Here is a 23,534-nt window from a genome sequence, read left to right on the forward strand (position 1 = left end):
CTCACACATATATACAGCGCTGTGCCTCACACATATATACAGCGCTGTGCCTCACACATATATACAGCGCTGTGCCTCACACATATATACAGAGCTGTGCCTCACACATATATACAGAGCTGTGCCTCACACATATATACAGAGCTGTGCCTCACACATATATACAGCGCGGTGCCTCACACATATATACAGCGCTGTGCCTCACACATATATACAGCGCTGTGCCTCACACATATATACAGCGCTGTGCCTCACACATATATACAGAGCTGTGCCTCACACATATATACAGCGCTGTGCCTCACACATATATACAGAGCTGTGCCTCACACATATATACAGAGCTGTGCCTCACACATATATACAGCGCTGTGCCTCACACATATATACAGCGCTGTGCCTCACACATATATACAGCGCTGTGCCTCACACATATATACAGAGCTGTGCCTCACACATATATACAGCGCTGTGCCTCACACATATATACAGCGCTGTGCCTCACACATATATACAGAGCTGTGCCTCACACATATATACAGCGCGGTGCCTCACACATATATACAGCGCTGTGCCTCACACATATATACAGCGCTGTGCCTCACACATATATACAGCGCTGTGCCTCACACATATATACAGCGCTGTGCCTCACACATATATACAGCGCTGTGCCTCACACATATATACAGAGCTGTGCCTCACACATATATACAGAGCTGTGCCTCACACATATATACAGAGCTGTGCCTCACACATATATACAGCGCTGTGCCTCACACATATATACAGCGCTGTGCCTCACACATATATACAGCGCTGTGCCTCACACATATATACAGAGCTGTGCCTCACACATATATACAGCGCTGTGCCTCACACATATATACAGCGCTGTGCCTCACACATATATACAGCGCTGTGCCTCACACATATATACAGAGCTGTGCCTCACACATATATACAGCGCTGTGCCTCACACATATATACAGCGCTGTGCCTCACACATATATACAGCGCTGTGCCTCACACATATATACAGCGCTGTGCCTCACACATATATACAGCGCTGTGCCTCACACATATATACAGCGCTGTGCCTCACACATATATACAGCGCTGTGCCTCACACATATATACAGCGCTGTGCCTCACACATATATACAGCGCTGTGCCTCACACATATATACAGCGCTGTGCCTCACACATATATACAGCGCTGTGCCTCACACATATATACAGAGCTGTGCCTCACACATATATACAGAGCTGTGCCTCACACATATATACAGAGCTGTGCCTCACACATATATACAGAGCTGTGCCTCACACATATATACAGCGCTGTGCCTCACACATATATACAGCGCGGTGCCTCACACATATATACAGCGCGGTGCCTCACACATATATACAGCGCTGTGCCTCACACATATATACAGCGCTGTGCCTCACACATATATACAGCGCTGTGCCTCACACATATATACAGCGCTGTGCCTCACACATATATACAGCGCTGTGCCTCACACATATATACAGCGCTGTGCCTCACACATATATACAGAGCTGTGCCTCACACATATATACAGCGCTGTGCCTCACACATATATACAGAGCTGTGCCTCACACATATATACAGCGCTGTGCCTCATACATATATACAGAGCTGTGCACATATATACAGAGCTGTGCCTCACACATATATACTCAGCAGTGCACATATATACAGAGCTGTGCCTCACACATATATACTCAGCAGTGCACATATATACAGAGCTGTGCCTCACACATATATACAGAGCTGTGCCTCACACATACACTCACTGGCCACTTTATTAGGTACACCTGTCCAACTGTGTGTTAAGACTTAATTTCTAATCAGCCAATCACATGGCGGCAACTCAGTGCATTTAGGCATGTAGACATGGTCAAGACAATCTCCTGCAGTTCAAACCGAGCATCAGTATGGGGAAGAAAGGTGATTTGAGTGCCTTTGAACGTGGCATGATTGTTGGTGCCAGAAGGGCTGGTCTGAGAATTTCAGAAACTGCTGATCTACTGGGATTTTCACGCACAACCATCTCTAGGGTTTACAGAGAATGGTCCGAAAAAGAAAAAAAATCCAGTGAGCGGCAGTTCTGTGGCCGGAAATGCCTTGTTGATGCCAGAGGTCAGAGGAGAATGGGCAGACTGGTTCGAGCTGATAGAAAGGCAACAGTGACTCAAATTGCCACCCGTTACAACCAAGGTAGGCAGAAGAGCATCTCTGAACGCACAGTGCGTCGAACTTTGAGGCAGATGGGCTACAGCAGCAGAAGACCACACTGGGTACCACTCCTCTCAGCTAAGAACAGGAAACTGAGGCTACAATTTGCACAAGCTCATCGAAATTGGACAGTAGAAGATTGGAAAAACGTTGCCTGGTCTGATGAGTCTCGATTTCTGCTGCGACATTCGGATGGTAGGGTCAGAATTTGGCGTAAACAACATGAAAGCATGGATCCATCCAGCCTTGTATCAACGGTTCAGGCTGGTGGTGGTGGTGTCATGGTGTGGGGAATTTTTTCTGGGCACTCTTTGGGCCCCTTGGTACCAATTGAGCATCGTTGCAACGCCACAGCCTACCTGAGTATTGTTGCTGACCATGTCCATCCCTTTATGACCACAATGTACCCAACATCTGATGGCTACTTTCAGCAGGATAATGCGCCATGTCATAAAGCTCGAATCATCTCAGATTGGTTTCTTGAACATGACAATGAGTTTACTGTACTCAAATGGCCTCCTCAGTCACCAGATCTCAATCCAATAGAGCATCTTTGGGATGTGGTGGAACGGGAGATTCGCATCAGGGATGTGCAGCCGACAAATCTGCGCCAACTGTGTGATGCCATCATGTCAATATGGTCCAAAATCTCTGAGGAATGCTTCCAGCACCTTGTTGAATCTCTGCCACGAAGAATTGAGGCAGTTCTGAAGGCAAAAGGGGGTCCAACCCCTTACTAGCATGGTGTACCTAATAAAGTGGCCAGTGAGTGTATATACTCAGCAGTGCACATATATACAGAGTTGTGCCTCACACATCTATACAGAGCTGTGCCTCACACATACAGTCATGGCCAAAAGTATTCACACCCCTGCAATTGTGTCAGATAATATTCAGTTTCTTCCTGAAAATGATAGCAAACACAAATTCTTTGGTATTATTATCTTCATTTAATTTGTCTTAAATGAAAAAACACAAAAGAGAATGAAGCAAAAAGCAAAACATTGATCGTTTCACACAAAACTCCAAAAATGGGCCAGACAAAAGTATTGGCACCCTCAGCCTAATACTTGGTTGCACAACCTTTAGCCAAAATAACTGCGACCAACCGCTTCCGGTAACCATCAATGAGTTTCTTACAATGCTCTGCTGGAATTTTAGACCATTCTTCTTTGGCAAACTGCTCCAGGTCCCTGATATTTCAAGGGTGCCTTCTCCAAACTGCCATTTTTAGATCTCTCCACAGGTATTCTATGGGATTCAGGTCTGGACTCATTGCTGGCCACCTTAGAAGTCTCCAGTGCTTTCTCTCAAACCATTTTCTAGTGCTTTTTGAAGTGTGTTTTGGGTTATTGTCCTGCTGGAAGACCCATGACCTCTGAGGTAGACCCAGTTTTCTCACACTGGGCCCTATATTATGCTGCAAAATTTGTTGGTAGTCTTCTGACTTCATAATGCCAAGCACACGGTCAAGCAGTCCAGTGCCAGAGGCAGCAAAGCAACCCCAAAACATCAGGGAACCTCCGCCATGTTTGACTGTAGGGACCGTGTACTTTTCTTTGAATGCCTCTTTTTTCTCCTGTAAACTCTATGTTGATGCTTTTGCCCTAAAAGCTCTACTTTTGTCTCATCTGACCAGAGAACATTCTTCCAAAATGTTTTAGGCTTTTTCAGGTAAGTTTTGGCAAACTCCAGCCTGGCTTTTTTATGTCTCGGGGTAAGAAGTGGAGTCTTCCTGGGTCTCCTACCATACAGTCCCTTTTCATTCAGACGCTGACGGATAGTACGGGTTGACACTGTTGTACCATTGGACTGCAGGGCAGCTTGAACTTGTTTGGATGTTAGTGGAGGTTCTTTATCCAACATCCTCACAATCTTGCATTGAAATCTCTTGTCAATTTTTCTTTTCCGGCCACATCTAGAGAGGTTAGCCACAGTGCCATGGGCTTTACACTTCTTGATGACACTGCGCACGGTAGACACAGGAACATTCAGGTCTTTGGAGATGGACTTGTAGCCTTGAGATTGCTCATGCTTCCTCACAATTTGGTTTCTCAAGTCCTCAGACAGTGCTTTGGTCTTCTTTCTTTTCTCCATGCTCAATATGGTACACACAAGGACACAGGACAGAGGTTGAGTCAACTTTAATCCATGTCAACTGGCTGCAAGTGTGATTTAGTTATTGCCAACACCTGTTAGGTGCCACAGGTAAGTTACAGGTGCTGTTAATTACACAAATTAGAGAAGCATCACATGATTTTTCGAACAGTGCCAATACTTTTGTCCACCCTCTTTGTTATGTTTGGTGTGGAATTATATCCAATTTGGCTTTAGGACAATTCTTTTTGTGTTTTTTCATTTAAGACAAAGTAAATGAAGATAATAATACCAAAGAATTTGTGTTTGCAATCATTTTCAGGAAGAAACTGAGTATTATCTGACAGAATTGCAGGGGTGTCAATACTTTTGGCCATGACTGTATATACTCGGCAGTGCACATATATATAGAGCTGTGCCTCACACATATATACTCAGCAGTGCACATATATACAGAGATGTGCCTCACTCTTATATACTCAGCAGTGCGCATATATACAGAGCTGTGCCTCACTCTTACTGTATATACAGAGCTGTGCCTCACACATATATACAGAGCTGTGCCGCACACATATATACTCAGCAGTGCACATATATACAGAGCTGTGCCGCACACATACAGTCATGGCCAAAAGTATTGACACCCCTGCAATTCTGTCAGATAATACTCAGTTTCTTCCTGAAAATGATTGCAAACACAAAATCTTTGGTATTATTATCTTCATTTAATTTGTCTTAAATGAAAAAACAAAAAGAATTGTCCTAAAGCCAAATTGGATATAATTCCACACCAAACATAACAAAGAGGGTGGACAAAAGTATTGGCACTGTTCGAAAAATCATGTGATGCTTCTCTAATTTATGTAATTAACAGCACCTGTAACTTACCTGTTGCACCTAACAGGTGTTGGCAATAACTAAATCACACTTGCAGCCAGTTGACATGGATTAAAGTTGACTCAACCTCTGTCCTGTGTCCTTGTGTGTACCACATTGAGCATGGAGAAAAGAAAGAAGACCAAAGAACTGTCTGAGGACTTGAGAAACCAAATTGTGAGGAAGCATGAGCAATCTCAAGGCTACAAGTCCATCTCCAAATACCAGAATGTTCCTGTGTCTACCGTGCGCAGTGTCATCAAGAAGTTTAAAGCCCATGGCACTGTGGCTAACCTCCCTAGATGTGGACGGAAAAGAAAAATTGACAAGAGATTTCAACGCAAGATTGTGCGGATGTTGGATAAAGAACCTCCACTAACATCCAAACAAATTCAAGCTGCCCTGCAGTCCGAGAGTACAACGGTGTCAACCCGTACTATCCGTCGGCATCTGAATGAAAAGGGACTGTATGGTAGGAGACCCAGGAAGACTTCACTTCTTACCCCGAGACATAAAAAAGCCAGGCTGGAGTTTGCCAAAACTTACCTGAAAAAGCCTAAAACATTTTGGAAGAATGTTCTCTGGTCAGATGAGACAAAAGTAGAGCTTTTAGGGCAAAAGCATCAACATAGAGTTTACAGGAGAAAAAAGAGGCATTCAAAGAAAAGTACACGGTCCCTACAGTCAAACATGGCGGAGGTTCCCTGATGTTTTGGGGTTGCTTTGCTGCGTCTGGCACTGGACTGCTTCACCGTGTGCATGGCATTATGAAGTCAGAAGACTACCAACAAATGTTGCAGCATAATTTAGGGCCCAGTGTGAGAAAGCTGGGTCTCCCTCAGAGGTCATGGGTCTTCCAGCAGGACAATGACCCAAAACACACTTCAAAAAGCACTAGAAAATGTTTTGAGAGAAAGCACTGGAGACTTCTAAGGTGGCCAGCAATGAGTCCAGACCTGAATCCCATAGAACACCTGTGGAGAGATCTAAAAATGGCAGTTTGGAGAAGGCACCCTTGAAATATCAGGGACCTGGAGCAGTTTGCCAAAGAAGAATGGTCTAAAATTCCAGCAGAGCATTGTAAGAAACTCATTGATGGTTACCGGAAGCGGTTGGTCGCAGTTATTTTGGCTAAAGGTTGTGCAACCAAGTATTAGGCTGAGGGTGCCAATACTTTTGTCCGGCCCATTTTTGGAGTTTTGTGTGAAACGATCAATGTTTTGCTTTTTGCTTCATTCTCTTTTGTGTTTTTTCATTTAAGACAAATTAAATGAAGATAATAATACCAAAGAATTTGTGTTTGCAATCATTTTCAGTAAGAAACTGAATATTATCTGACAGAATTGCAGGGGTGTCAATACTTTTGGCCATGACTGTATATACTCAGCAGTGCACATATATACAGAGCTGTGCCGCACACATATATACTCAGCAGTGCACATATATACAGAGCTGTGCCTCACACATATATACTCAGCAGTGCACATATATACAGAGCTGTGAATCACACATATATACTCAGCAGTGCACATATATACAGAGCTGTGAATCACACATATATACTCAGCAGTGCACATATATACAGAGCTGTGAATCACACATATATACTCAGCAGTGCACATATATACAGATCTGTGCCTCACACATATATACTCAGCAGTGCACATATATACAGAGTTGTGCCTCACACATCTATACAGAGCTTTGCCTCACACTTATATACTCAGCATTACACATATATGCAGAGCTGTGCCTCACACATATATACTCAGCAGTGCACATATATACAGAGCTGTGCCTCACACATATATACTCAGCAGTGCACATATATACAGAGCTGTGCCTCACACATATATACTCAGCAGTGCACATATATACAGAGCTGTGCCTCACACATATATACAGAGCTGTGCCTCACACATATATACAGAGCTGTGCCTCATATATACAGAGCTGTGCCTCATATATACAGAGCTGTGCCTCACACATATATACAGAGCTGTGCCTCACACATATATACAGAGCTGTGCCTCACACATATATACAGAGCTGTGCCTCACACATATATACTCAGCAGTGTACATATATACAGAGCTGTGCCTCACACATATATACAGAGCTGTGCCTCACACATATATACTCAGCAGTGCACATATATACAGAGCTGTGCCTCACACATATATACTCAGCAGTGCACATATATACAGAGCTGTGCCTCACACATATATACTCAGCAGTGCACATATATACAGAGCTGTGCCTCACACATATATACAGAGCTGTGCACATATATACAGAGCTGTGAATCACACATATATACTCAGCAGTGCACATATATACAGAGCTGTGCCTCACACATATATACTCAGCAGTGCACATATATACAGAGCTGTGCCTCACACATATATACTCAGCAGTGCACATATATACAGAGCTGTGCCTCACACATATATACAGAGCTGTGCCACACATATATACTCAGCAGTGCACATGTATGCAGAGCTGTGCCTCACACATATATACTCAGCAGTGCACATATATACAGAGCTGTGCCGCACACATATATACTCAGCAGTGCACATATATACAGAGCTGTGCCTCACACATATATACTCAGCAGTGCACATATATACAGAGCTGTGCCGCACACATATATACTCAGCAGTGCACATATATACAGAGCTGTGCCGCACACATATATACTCAGCAGTGCACATATATACAGAGCTGTGAATCACACATATATACTCAGCAGTGCACATATATACAGAGCTGTGAATCACACATATATACTCAGCAGTGCACATATATACAGAGCTGTGAATCACACATATATACTCAGCAGTGCACATATATACAGATCTGTGCCTCACACATATATACTCAGCAGTGCACATATATACAGAGTTGTGCCTCACACATCTATACAGAGCTTTGCCTCACACTTATATACTCAGCATTACACATATATGCAGAGCTGTGCCTCACACATATATACTCAGCAGTGCACATATATACAGAGCTGTGCCTCACACATATATACTCAGCAGTGCACATATATACAGAGCTGTGCCTCACACATATATACTCAGCAGTGCACATATATACAGAGCTGTGCCTCACACATATATACAGAGCTGTGCCTCACACATATATACAGAGCTGTGCCTCATATATACAGAGCTGTGCCTCACACATATATACAGAGCTGTGCCTCACACATATATACAGAGCTGTGCCTCACACATATATACAGAGCTGTGCCTCACACATATATACTCAGCAGTGTACATATATACAGAGCTGTGCCTCACACATATATACAGAGCTGTGCCTCACACATATATACTCAGCAGTGCACATATATACAGAGCTGTGCCTCACACATATATACTCAGCAGTGCACATATATACAGAGCTGTGCCTCACACATATATACTCAGCAGTGCACATATATACAGAGCTGTGCCTCACACATATATACAGAGCTGTGCACATATATACAGAGCTGTGAATCACACATATATACTCAGCAGTGCACATATATACAGAGCTGTGCCTCACACATATATACTCAGCAGTGCACATATATACAGAGCTGTGCCTCACACATATATACTCAGCAGTGCACATATATACAGAGCTGTGCCTCACACATATATACAGAGCTGTGCCACACATATATACTCAGCAGTGCACATGTATGCAGAGCTGTGCCTCACACATATATACTCAGCAGTGCACATATATACAGAGCTGTGCCGCACACATATATACTCAGCAGTGCACATATATACAGAGCTGTGCCTCACACATATATACTCAGCAGTGCACATATATACAGAGCTGTGCCGCACACATATATACTCAGCAGTGCACATATATACAGAGCTGTGCCGCACACATATATACTCAGCAGTGCACATATATACAGAGCTGTGAATCACACATATATACTCAGCAGTGCACATATATACAGAGCTGTGAATCACACATATATACTCAGCAGTGCACATATATACAGAGCTGTGAATCACACATATATACTCAGCAGTGCACATATATACAGAGCTGTGCCTCACACATATATACTCAGCAGTGCACATATATACAGAGCTGTGAATCACACATATATACTCAGCAGTGCACATATATACAGAGCTGTGCCTCACACATATATACTCAGCAGTGCACATATATACAGAGTTGTGCCTCACACATCTATACAGAGCTGTGCCTCACACATATATACTCGGCAGTGCACATATATATAGAGCTGTGCCTCACACATATATACTCAGCAGTGCACATATATACAGAGCTGTGCCTCACACATATATACTCAGCAGTGCACATATATACAGAGCTGTGAATCACACATATATACAGAGCTGTGTCTCACACATATATACTCAGCAGTGCGCATATATACAGAGCTGTGCCTCACACATATATACTCAGCAGTGCGCATATATACAGAGCTGTGCCTCACACATATTTACTCAGCTGTGCACATGTATACAGAGCTGTGCCTCACACATATATACAGAGCTGTGAATCACACATATATACTCAGCAGTGCACATATATACAGATCTGTGCCTCACACATATATACTCAGCAGTGCACATATATACAGAGTTGTGCCTCACATATATACAGAGCTGTGCCTCACACATATATACTCGGCAGTGCACATATATATAGAGCTGTGCCTCACACATATATACTCAGCAGTGCACATATATACAGAGCTGTGAATCACACATATATACAGAGCTGTGTCTCACACATATACAGTATACTCAGCAGTGCACATATATACAGAGCTGTGCCTCTCACATATATACTCAGCAGTGCGCATATATACAGAGCTGTGCCTCACACATATATACAGAGCTGTGAATCACACATACTGTATATACTCAGCAGTGCACATATATATAGAGCTGTGCCTCACACATATATACTCAGCAGTGCACATATATACAGAGCTGTGCCTCACACATATATACTCAGCAGTGCACATATATACAGAGCTGTGCCGCACACATATATACTCAGCAGTGCACATGTATGCAGAGCTGTGCCTCACACATATATACTCAGCAGTTCACATATATACAGAGCTGTGCCGCACACATATATACTCAGCAGTGCACATATATACAGAGCTGTGCCGCACACATATATACTCAGCAGTGCACATATATACAGAGCTGTGAATCACACATATATACTCAGCAGTGCACATATATACAGAGCTGTGAATCACACATATATACTCAGCAGTGCACATATATACAGAGCTGTGAATCACACATATATACTCAGCAGTGCACATATATACAGATCTGTGCCTCACACATATATACTCAGCAGTGCACATATATACAGAGTTGTGCCTCACACATATATACAGAGCTGTGCCTCACACGTATATACTCAGCAGTGCACATATATACAGAGCTGTGCCTCACACATATATACTCAGCAGTGCGCATATATACAGAGCTGTGCCTCACACATATATACTCAGCAGTGCACATATATACAGAGCTGTGCCTCACACATATATACAGAGCTGTGAATCACACATATATACTCAGCAGTGCACATATATACAGAGCTGTGCCTCACACATATATACTCAGCAGTGCACATATATACAGAGCTGTGAATCACACATATATACAGAGCTGTGTCTCACACATATATACTCAGCAGTGCACATATATACAGCTGTGCCTCACACATATATACTCAGCAGTGCGCATATATACAGAGCTGTGCCTCACACATATTTACTCAGCTGTGCACATGTATACAGAGCTGTGCCTCACACATATATACAGAGCTGTGAATCACACATATATACTCAGCAGTGCACATATATACAGATCTGTGCCTCACACATATATACTCAGCAGTGCACATATATACAGAGTTGTGCCTCACATATATACAGAGCTGTGCCTCACACATATATACTCGGCAGTGCACATATATATAGAGCTGTGCCTCACACATATATACTCAGCAGTGCACATATATACAGAGCTGTGAATCACACATATATACAGAGCTGTGTCTCACACATATACAGTATACTCAGCAGTGCACATATATACAGAGCTGTGCCTCTCACATATATACTCAGCAGTGCGCATATATACAGAGCTGTGCCTCACACATATATACTCAGCAGTGCACATATATACAGAGCTGTGCCTCACACATATATACAGAGCTGTGAATCACACATACTGTATATACTCAGCAGTGCACATATATATAGAGCTGTGCCTCACACATATATACTCAGCAGTGCACATATATACAGAGCTGTGCCGCACACATATATACTCAGCAGTGCACATGTATGCAGAGCTGTGCCTCACACATATATACTCAGCAGTTCACATATATACAGAGCTGTGCCGCACACATATATACTCAGCAGTGCACATATATACAGAGCTGTGCCGCACACATATATACTCAGCAGTGCACATATATACAGAGCTGTGAATCACACATATATACTCAGCAGTGCACATATATACAGAGCTGTGAATCACACATATATACTCAGCAGTGCACATATATACAGAGCTGTGAATCACACATATATACTCAGCAGTGCACATATATACAGATCTGTGCCTCACACATATATACTCAGCAGTGCACATATATACAGAGTTGTGCCTCACACATATATACAGAGCTGTGCCTCACACGTATATACTCAGCAGTGCACATATATACAGAGCTGTGAATCACACATATATACTCAGCAGTGCACATATATACAGAGCTGTGCCTCACACATATATACTCAGCAGTGCACATATATACAGAGCTGTGAATCACACATATATACTCAGCAGTGCACATATATACAGAGCTGTGCCTCACACATATATACTCAGCAGTGCACATATATACAGAGTTGTGCCTCACACATCTATACAGAGCTGTGCCTCACACATATATACTCGGCAGTGCACATATATATATATAGAGCTGTGCCTCACACATATATACTCAGCAGTGCACATATATACAGAGCTGTGCCTCACACATATATACTCAGCAGTGCACATATATACAGAGCTGTGAATCACACATATATACAGAGCTGTGTCTCACACATATATACTCAGCAGTGCACATATATACAGAGCTGTGCCTCACACATATATACTCAGCAGTGCGCATATATACAGAGCTGTGCCTCACACATATATACTCAGCAGTGCACATATATACATAGCTGTGCCTCACACATATATACAGAGCTGTGCCTCACACATATATACTCAGCAGTGCACATATATACAGAGCTGTGAATCACACATATATACAGAGCTGTGCCTCACACATATATAGTCAGCAGTGCACATATATACAGAGCTGTGCCTCACAGATATATACTCAGCAGTGCACATATATATAGAGCTGTGCCTCACACATATATACTCAGCAGTGCACACAGACACCCCTGTGTGTGTGTGTGTGTGTGTGTATATATATATATATACATATACATAAATTCACGCACACAGCAATGTATATACATACACACACATACATACATCCCTGTATATACAGTATACACATACACAAACACCCCTGTATATACATACGCACACACACAACCCTGTATATACAAACACAGACACACACAGCTCCATATACACACATATACAGCTCCTGTATATACATACACACACAGACACACACACACAGCTCCTGTATATACATACGCACGCACACACACAACCCTGTGTATACATTCACACAGACACACAGCTCCATATACACACAAACACCCCTGTATATACATACACACACACACACAGCTCCTGTATATACATGCGCACATATACACACACACATGGCTCTGTATATACACACATACACAACCCTGTATATGCATGCACACACAGCTCCGTATATACATACACACACACACTCAGCTCCGTATATACATACACACACACACACCACACTGTATATACATACGCCCACATACAGACACACACAGCCCTGTATATACATACGCACACATACAGACACACACACACACAGCCCTGTATATTCATACGCACCCATACAGACACACACACAGCCCTGTATATACATACGCACACATACAGACACACACACACACAGCCCTGTTTATACATACGCACACATACAGACACACACACACAGCCTTGTATATACATACGCACACATACAGACACACACACACAGCCCTGTATATACATACGCACCCATACAGACACACACACAGCCCTGTATATACATACGCACACATACAGACACACACACACAGCCCTTTATATACATACGCACACATACAGACACACACACACACAGCCCTGTATATACATACACACACAGCCTTGTATATACATACGCACACATACAGACACACACACAGCCCTGTATAAACATACGCACACATACAGACACACACACAGCCCTGTATATACATACGCACACATACAGACACACACACACACAGCCCTGTATATACATACGCACACATACAGACACACACACAGCCCTGTATATACATACGCACACATACAGACACATACATACGCACACATACAGACACACACACACACACACACACAGCGCTGTATATACATACGCACACATACAGACACACACACACAGCCCTGTATATACATACGCACACATACAGACACACACACAGCCCTGTATATACATACGCACACATACAGACACACACACAGCCCTTTATATACATACGCACACATACAGACACACACACATACACACACAGCCCTGTATATACATACACACACAGCCCTGTATATACATACGCACACATATTGACACACACACAGCCCTGTATATACATACACACACAGCCCTGTATATACATACGCACACATACTGACACACACACAGCCTTGTATATACATACGCACACATACAGACACACACACACAGCCCTGTATATACATACGCACCCATACAGACACACACACAGCCCTGTATATACATACGCACACATACAGACACACACACACAGCCCTTTATATACATACGCACACATACAGACACACACACACACAGCCCTGTATATACATACACACACAGCCTTGTATATACATACGCACACATACAGACACACACACAGCCCTGTATAAACATACGCACACATACAGACACACACACAGCCCTGTATATACATACGCACACATACAGACACACACACACACAGCCCTGTATATACATACGCACACATACAGACACACACACAGCCCTGTATATACATACGCACACATATAGACACACACACACAGCCCTTTATATACATACGCACACATACAGACACACACACACACACACACAGCCCTGTATATACATAAGCACACATACAGACACACACACACACAGCCCTGTATATACATACGCACACATACAGACACACACACAGCCCTGTATATACATACGCACACATACAGACACACATACAGACACACACACAGCCCTTTATATACATACGCACACATACAGACACACACACACACACACAGCCCTGTATATACATACACACACAGCCCTGTATATACATACGCACACATACTGACACACACACAGCCCTGTATATACATACACACACAGCCCTGTATATACATACGCACACATACTGACACACACACAGCCCTGTATATACATACGCACACATACAGACACACACAGCTCCTGTAGCAATGTTCCATGCCGTTCTTTTGTACTGGGTGACTGTTATGCAAGGGGATGTCACCATTATTACTCCTCCGCACGCTGCAATGTTTCTCTGGCCATGTACATAATGCCTTCCATGCCTGGTGGCATCAATAATCCTGGACACAATCACCATGATCACTCGCAGATGATGATGTCTATGGAATGGGCAGTTGTGATGGGGAGGAGATGGACATTGGATCTGCCTGAAGTTTATTTCTTGGTTGTGAGCTGTTGCTGTAGTGAATGATGGTGCATGAGCTCATGGAAATGAACAGTGTTTTCATGAACAGGCCCTTTGGATGGCAATAACAGCCATCACATAACTGCGTGTATGACGCTGCTGCTAGTGGGTGAGACGTATCTGATCATGACCAGCGAGTGGCATTTCTCCTTGTGACGTATATTGGCACTGTGTGGCCGAGTAATATGGACATGCGTGCCACAGCTTTGCTGTGTGAACATATGAGATTGCCATCGGTCTGATCACTAGTTTTCTTGATCTGACTTCAACATAAGCATAGGGACCTTCTCCTGCAGTAACAAAGTATCTGGCCATCCAACATTTCCCATATCCCTCTGCCATTAGGGGACCCATACACATTTCAATTATATGGAAATGATGAAAAAATGGAAACATAATTTTCAAAATATTTTGTTATTTTTCAGTATCGAGATTAAGTGCCACACGCATAAATAACCTCACTTACATGACTTTGCTTCTATTAATTAGGTAATTAATGGTTGTTTTCGGAATGGTTTGTCATGCTGCATATATTGGGCTCTTAAATCATCAAGATCCTCTGCTGACAGCTCCCTTTGCAATTGCCGACCAATGATGTCTCAGATGGGCTCGATCGGAGACAAGTCCAGAGACACTGGGGGCCATGGGGAACATTTATGCCACACAGGCTGCTCACAGTAGCACAAACAACATGCCTGGCGTTCTCATGTTGAAAAATGACTCCTGGGACACTTTGGAGAAATGGCCGTATCCCTGCTCCACAACCAATTCAATGTAGCTTAGGTGATCGTGTATCTGGAATAAAAACTAGAGGGGTCCATCTACCATACATTATGCCATCCCACACCATAATCCTAGGAGTAGGACTAGTGGGACGATCCTTCATGACGGCTCTTCATGGCGTTACCAGCGTGGTCTACAGATGGAGCAAAGGAGGCTGGAATAGCGGTCTATCCCCTTCAGCAATGAGTCCCACTTTTGTCTTTGATGCAATAATAGTTGGACACTGGTCTGGAGACAATGTGAGTAATACCATGAAGAGGCCATCATGAGGGAATGTCACGCCGGTCCTACTTCAGGGATTATAGTGTGGGGTGGCATAATGTACAGTAGCCAGAACCCTGTTACCTTAATTCCAGGTACAATAACCGCTTAGCGTTACATTGATTTGGTTGTGGAACCAGAGGTACTGCCATTTCTCTAAAGTGTCCCAGGGACCAGATTTCAATACGTTAACGCCAGGCCGCATGTTGATGTCATCACTTGACTATTGCAAAGGAAGCTGCCAGCAGCGGAACTTGATGATTTGCCCAAGTGCATTCAGCGGCAGAACGTTCCTCAGACAACCATTATTAACCTCATAGATTGCAGAAAAGGCGTGTAAGTGCGGAGATTTCTGCATGTGCCGCTCATACTCAATACTGAATAAATCGAGTTGTTTTGAAAATTCAGTTATCATGTTTTTTTTCCCTTGTACATCAGTAACACTGCTGTCGAGCCTGTGATTTCCAACACTCCACGACTTTCCCATCTCGGTATTGCAATATCCGCAATTTCAGTGTTGAGGAGTAAATATATGTGTTCTTTATGGGTACATTTTTCCACTTTATCACGACAATACACTATTGTTCTGTCATCAAATGTGCGGCTGAATCCCATAAAAGAAGCTGTGTTGTGGCTTCTGCCCCTAAACATTAGCCCTTGTCTGGCCGCCTTTTTTCTTTTGTCCATGGATCCACCAGCACTCCGATCACATTCTCTATTATCATACTGATATTGGGTCACAACATGATTAATAATGTATATCCATTGAATCAGACTGTTACCTGACGGATGACAGGAATTGCACAGGGGTTGATGGGAGAGATAAAGAACGGTAACCGGCAATTATAACAGGCTCATTTTTCCCCAGCTGCTTTGTGTTCTCTAATGACGACCTCGTATAAACCCGTGGGGATGATGTGGTCTGGAGTTGGTTGTAGCAGAGGTGTGTTTGTTTGGGTACGTGCCCACGATCAGGAATTGCTGCGGGTTTGACCCTGCGTATTTATGCAGCATCCCACCCACAGCGGCCAGATGTTACAGCAGAGTGAATGAATGGGATTTTGGTAAATATGATAATTACAGTAGATGGTAACATGTTGTCAATGCTTTTATACATTTGTGCCACTAATCATACGTTACTAAGCTTCCATATTACTAGTACAGCCCCAGAGAGAGAAGTGGCTGCTCCATCTCTGCTACAACCTCCATCCTCATCATCACTGCATATAATTGCTCCATGATTGCGGAGATAATTGGGAACTGGTACGTACAGGAGGAAGGCGCAGCTCAGCAAGGAACCATAATAATAGATGATGTGTTAATTACTTCTCTGACAGCGAGAAACTACCTAACACATATTTATGCCTCCATTCATGTCGGCAGATAATCTCAGAGCTTCTCCACCCTTGGTCTTCATCAGTGATGACCTCTTCTGGACTGGTCATGCGTGGTCAGGAGCTTTGCATCCTCTTTTGGTTGAGAATCATTGGGGGCTTCAGGGGTCCGTATTGATGGTCTCTTTATGTTATGCAAAATCTCAGCTTTGATGCAATGTGTTGTTCCCTATTTGAAAAAAATCACTAGTGAGCGTGTGATCATCACAGACGTTTTGGAAAGTTTGCCATCGGTCCTAAAGTATTCCCCATGATCCATAGGGAACAATTGAAGTGAATGATCACAGCTCCAGTTGGGAACAGTATACATGTATACACATCTGCCAGTTTAATACAAAGCAAAAAAAATATGGTGTGACAGATTTTTAGACCAGAGCCTCTCACCTAGCCAAATCAGATCTCATACTTTGCATTGACGAGGGGCAATAGCCCGAAACACCGTGTCTGCAAATTGAGATTCTGATTTGGCTGTTATCCTAAGTCATATTACAAGACTCGTTAAAGGGTTGATTGTGACTTGTAGGATCGCTACTACCAACAGGTATAGAGTTTAAGTCCTCTTTTTCTCTGAAGAGGCAATTTGCATATGAATTGTGATAGTCGTTCAAACACAGATTATTATTATCAATAATTTTTATTATCAAGTTCTAATAACATAATCAGGCAACCAAAAAAATTCATCATTTATAGACTTGGGACAATGGTTTGTTACTGTGGAATGGCTGATCTTTGTGTAGATATTCATTCAGCTTTTTAGGCCCTATTCCTGAATTGCGTTTCAAGGTTTTTTTTTTTTCTTTTTTCTTGCATTGGTGGATTTGGAGCTAAATCCATTAGGCCTCTTTCACACATCAGTATTTTGGATCAGTATTTCATCAGTATTTGTATGCCAAAACCAGGAGTGTCTCCAAAACAAAGAACAGACATCAGTCTTTCAATTATATTTTTCTCTTGGTAAGTTCCATTCCTGGCTTTGGCATACAAACACTGATGCAAAATACTGACGTCTGAATGAGCCTTTAAACAGTGTTTGATAAACTAGCCACAAATTAGACTTAAGTTTTTTTTTATTTGCTTTATTTAGATTTTTTTTTTTTTTAATAATATGTAACACAACCCTTTAAAGGGAATCTGTTACCTCAATTTGGCGGGCTCTGTAAATGCCTTGTGTCCGGTCCGATAAGCGGTGTTTCGTCTCCTTTCCTCCACCCCATCCTTGTCCGCCGTCCTTCCTATGTCCCGGAAGCAGGGTGGATTTGATTTAAATCTAACTGATTTAAATCACGATTTAAATCACGATTTAAATCACTAGTCAGTAAGGCTTGATTTAAATCAGTGATTTAAATCAAAGTTTCTACCTAAACTAGTTCTTGCTACTTTAACATGCAAGTAGATGAAGATTTTTAGAATCACTTTTTATATTACTTTTTTCTCCCCAGTTTAATGGGTTAATCATTCATATTTGGACACCACTGTTCTGTTGTACTTAGGAAGGAGAAAAATAATCCTGACCTTAATAACAATTTAAATAGATTTATTCAACTGAAACAGTAACAACATTACAGCATAAGTTATTTGCTTAAACAAACATCCATGTTTGTTAACTAATTTGGCTAAACAAAATATATATATATTTTAAGAAACTTAGACTGTCAGCCCAGCCGACACATGAAAAACTTGAATACTACTGTCCCTGCTGTCCTCTGTAGCTCACTTGTCGTCATCTTCATCATCATCTTCTTCTTTGTTCCTATTCATAATCTGGAAAAGAAAAACAAGCTTTCCTGCTTTATTGGGTCCCAACCGATTTCTCAATTTAGAATGAATGAGTCCAAAGGAAGAGAATATTCTTTCAACGCCTGCAGAAGAAGCTACTGCTGTTAAAAGTGAAATCATTACTTGAACAGTCTCTAAATCCAAGCGCTTAAGTGACTTCCACCAGTTTACTGGTGTGACCTTCCTTAAAATATCTTCAGCAAACATATATTTCTTGAATGGTTCCCCCTTAGCTCTGAAGTTTATTATAGTTGGCATTAAAGATGGATGATTGCTGGATACCCATGTCATAGCTAACTCCTCTTCCTCAGCACTTAGGTTTTGACCCTGATATTGGATATTGACAATATTTGCCAAAAAATGAGCTGGAGTCAGTGCTTGTCCCATTCGTTTGTTTACTGCTTGTAATTTAATTCTGTCCATGTGTAGTTCTGTTTTTAAGTGTTCACTCAGTTCCTTCCAAATTTCAACAGCATCCGCAATAAAACAGCTATTTTTCTGTATTTTGTTTAAAGCTTGAGAGATGGGTTTCAGGAAGCTCAGCATATGTTCAACATTTCTCTTAAGCCCAATGTTGAGGATTTTGGCCGTGACAGTGCCATCTATTTTATCTCGATTTTCTTCACAAAGTGTCATCAGAATAGGCCAGTTTTTGATATACTGCTCAAAACAGTCCACCACAGAGTTCCATCTAACATCTTGTGGGAGTGTTAGCTTGGTTCCACCCATCCTTTTCAGAGCTGCTGCAGCAAAATGATTATTACGGAAGTATTTAGCAATTTCAACAACATTAGCCTTTATTTCTGGAACACTTAAGTCTTTGGCTAAGAGGTGCAGCGAATGAGCACTGCAACCATATGTTATTAGCAGCTTTGTATTCCCTCCCTGCTCTTCTAAATCTCTTCTCATCTTGGATACGTTTGCAGCATTGTCAGTGACCAAACTGCGTACTAGACATTTGAATTTTTGTTCACATGTCGTTATAGCTTTTACTGCCACTTCTTGTAAGTATTCTGCTGTGTGTGCATTTCCTGACGTATCAGTTGTTTGTGCAAGGAAGACTTTACCTTCTTCTGTTGTTATACAAGCACATACAAGAGGATCATTGTGGACATTACTCCACCCATCAATACTTAGGTTAACAATTTTACCCTCCAGAGTTGTTGCACATTGCTCCATTTCTCTGTCATACACTTGATCCAGCAGTTTCCCTGCAACATCAGCTCTGCTGGGGGGACTGTATCCTGGTCTCAGTGACTGAACCATATTAATGAAATGTGGGTTCTCAGTCAGACGGAAAGAAGAGTTCGTTGCATAAATAAACTGGGCAATTTTTTCATCAATCAACTCTTTTTCTAATCTGCTAGTTCTTATCACAAACCTATCTATGGTGGTTCCTGGAGGTAAAGGTTTTTTCTTCCTTTTGGGTGATGGTGATATGTGGCTGTGGGTGTCTGATGATGATGCTGCTGCTGCTGCTAATGAAGCACTATCCTGGATGGATAACTCTGAAACTGTAGAACAGGATGATGGTGATCTTGGAGGTGGATAGTTTCCAGAATCCATGAATTCCCCTAAACAAAAAAAGTCAATGCTGTTATTTTATTGTTTATACAATTTCTGCTTATTGTACACAACACATCACTGCCCCTGCCCCAAAAGGAATATTTGTTTTTCTTCATAACTGTACCAAATGACAGTAACATGCAGTAATAATAAGAAATATAATTTTTCTCACACATGACAGTTCAGTCTTTAGAAGTAGGATTCAATAAAAATGTTTACCAACCTGAAGATCCTGCCTGTTCAGAAGTGTTTCTTTGGTCATCTTCATCACCGCACTTCTCATGATGTTGCCTCATTCGCGCCACCAGGCTTTGCATCTCTTTGTTGCATCATTTGCATTTTGCACGCATGCTTGCCTTACCGATAGGCGAAGGAGCTTCATTAAAATATTCCCAAACTGGGTCTCTTTTACGGCCTGCTGCCATTATAAGGAAAGAATGTAATAAACCTCAGATCGTACACACAAACAGATCCAGACTTGTCTGTCTGTGGCTATGCTGCAGTATTGTGCTCAAAGTTTCACTTTCATTTTCTTGTCTGCTTGCCCTTCCTCCTCCTCACACTTAGATTCACATTCTTCTTGTGTTGTGCAGATCTATTCCACTCCAAACAATCAGAAACATATTGTCTAACTTCTTGGACTTGGCACTGAAGGGGTTGATTCTGTATTCATAGGTTTGTAGAACAATAGGATTAAGGTCTTTTTCTCAACTCTGTTCATGTTGTAACATTTTTGCCGTGAAGAAGAGGCTGGGACCTCTGCGGAGTCAAATTCAGTTTTGAGAACTGCGTAAGTAAAGCGAGCGTCTGTGATAATATAGGAGAGAAACTGCCCACTAATCCTACAGAAACCTCTGGAAGAGCATGGCATTGTGAATGTTACACATATACAGCCTTTATTCTACTGAGTTAAACAACTCAGCTTTATCTCATGATGGAAGAACCTTTGGATGGTAAAATATTTTCCTCAAAAAGCAGTTTATTGAAAAAAATCCGATTTAAATAAAAAAAATCCGATTTAAATAAAAAAAATCCGATTTTTTTTTTTTTGATTTTTTAAAAAAAAACATTGATTTTTATCCACCCTGCCCGGAAGTATTTTGCTGTGTTCCGGGACATAGTTCACCTGCGCATGCGCAGTAATGCTTTTCGGCTTTGCCCGCAGTTGGCCAAAGCATACTGCACGTGCGCGAGGCAAGATTGCATTGTGCACGTGCCGACTATGGAGGACTACTACTCTAATTTCCGAAAATATTGCGGACGGCAGACAAGAATGGGGTCGAGGAAAGGAGACAAAACACCGCCCATCGGACCGGACACAAGGCATTTACAGAGCCCCCCAAATTGAGGTGACAGATTCCCTTTAAATTGTCGCATGTTAGTCTTCAGTTGTTCCGGTAGGGTACCGGCATACAATTGTGTAAAAATTTTGCAACATTTGAAAAGGTATCAAGTGATGAATTAGTCAAAAACATTTGGAGAATGAAAAGCATGTCAAAGTTGTGGGGTCAACATGAAAAACTAAAAAAAATATATATATGTAGAAATGGCACAAAAACCATAAAGAATATGGCACAAAAATTTTGAATGACCCCCTGCCCCTACAAAAAGAATGATACATTTGGGTCTTGGTGACTTCTCCTACCTGACATCAAGCATAACTAATATGTGTATGACTGGGTCTCCAGATCCGTGCCAGGAAGACATAAGGAAGGAAGTCAAGTACAGTTCCATTTAATTACCATAGAGAGCAGATCTGGAGGTCGGTATACTTGCCACAATGCTTGGTATAGAAGGCATGACTGGGCATCAGTATCAGAATGGTACGACACCCCCAATAATGGGCTGTTATCAGGTTCTGAGGCAGCTGGAAGCCCACAATACCGGAACTTCCATTCACTTCAGTGAGAGCTGAGCTGCACTCCCCAAGAACAGCCATTAGGCCTCCTTCACATGTACGTGTGGCATCTGTTTCTTTCACGGATAGCACACACAGTACCCATTATAACCTATGGTGATCTTCACAAGTATTTTTTTTTTTTTTTTGGCTGCTCGGATGACAAGGTCCAATACAAGTCTATGGGTCCGTGAAAAACCAATACACCATACAGATGGAGATACAAATGGCCTCGGTATACCATCAGTGTGCTGCTTCAATATTTGGTCTGTATTTCCCATCAGTATTTGTAAGCCAAAACCAGGAGTGCAACAATCAGAGGGAAAGTATAATAGAAACCCATCACCACTTCCTTATTTATCACCATCTCCTGGTTTTGGAATACAGATACTGCGGTAAAAAACTTACCAAATACTGAACATGTGAACGTGGCCTTAAGGGGGTTTTACACTAAGCGATATCGCTAGCAATATCGCTAAAACGTCACTGGTTTTGTGACGTTATAGCGATATTGCTAGCGATATCGCTATGTGTGATACTTACCAGCGACCGGCTCCCCCGCTGTCCATCGCTGATCGCGCGAGAATGTCCGGC

At 42.2% G+C, this 23,534-nt stretch overlaps 2 protein-coding genes across 2 annotated transcripts in view; one reads left to right on the plus strand and one right to left on the minus strand.

The window, feature by feature from the left end:
- Window positions 1–23,534, plus strand: part of SH3GL3 (SH3 domain containing GRB2 like 3, endophilin A3) — a 151,625-nt gene that overhangs the window by 914 nt on the left and 127,177 nt on the right. The window lies entirely within an intron of this gene.
- LOC141084100 (uncharacterized) lies at window positions 18,835–21,347 on the minus strand. The gene is made up of 2 exons (XM_073568552.1): window positions 21,267–21,347; window positions 18,835–21,051 (listed from the first exon to the last, which is right to left on the minus strand). Exons 1-2 carry the CDS (start codon window positions 21,337–21,339, stop codon window positions 19,412–19,414), a joined length of 1,713 nt encoding a protein of 570 aa, XP_073424653.1. The 5' UTR covers window positions 21,340–21,347; the 3' UTR covers window positions 18,835–19,411.

The sequence above is a fragment of the Dendrobates tinctorius genome, unplaced genomic scaffold (assembly GCF_039654945.1).
Source record: "Dendrobates tinctorius isolate UK_male_01 unplaced genomic scaffold, ASM3965494v1 ptg000022l, whole genome shotgun sequence".
Classification (NCBI taxonomy): domain Eukaryota; kingdom Metazoa; phylum Chordata; class Amphibia; order Anura; family Dendrobatidae; genus Dendrobates; species Dendrobates tinctorius.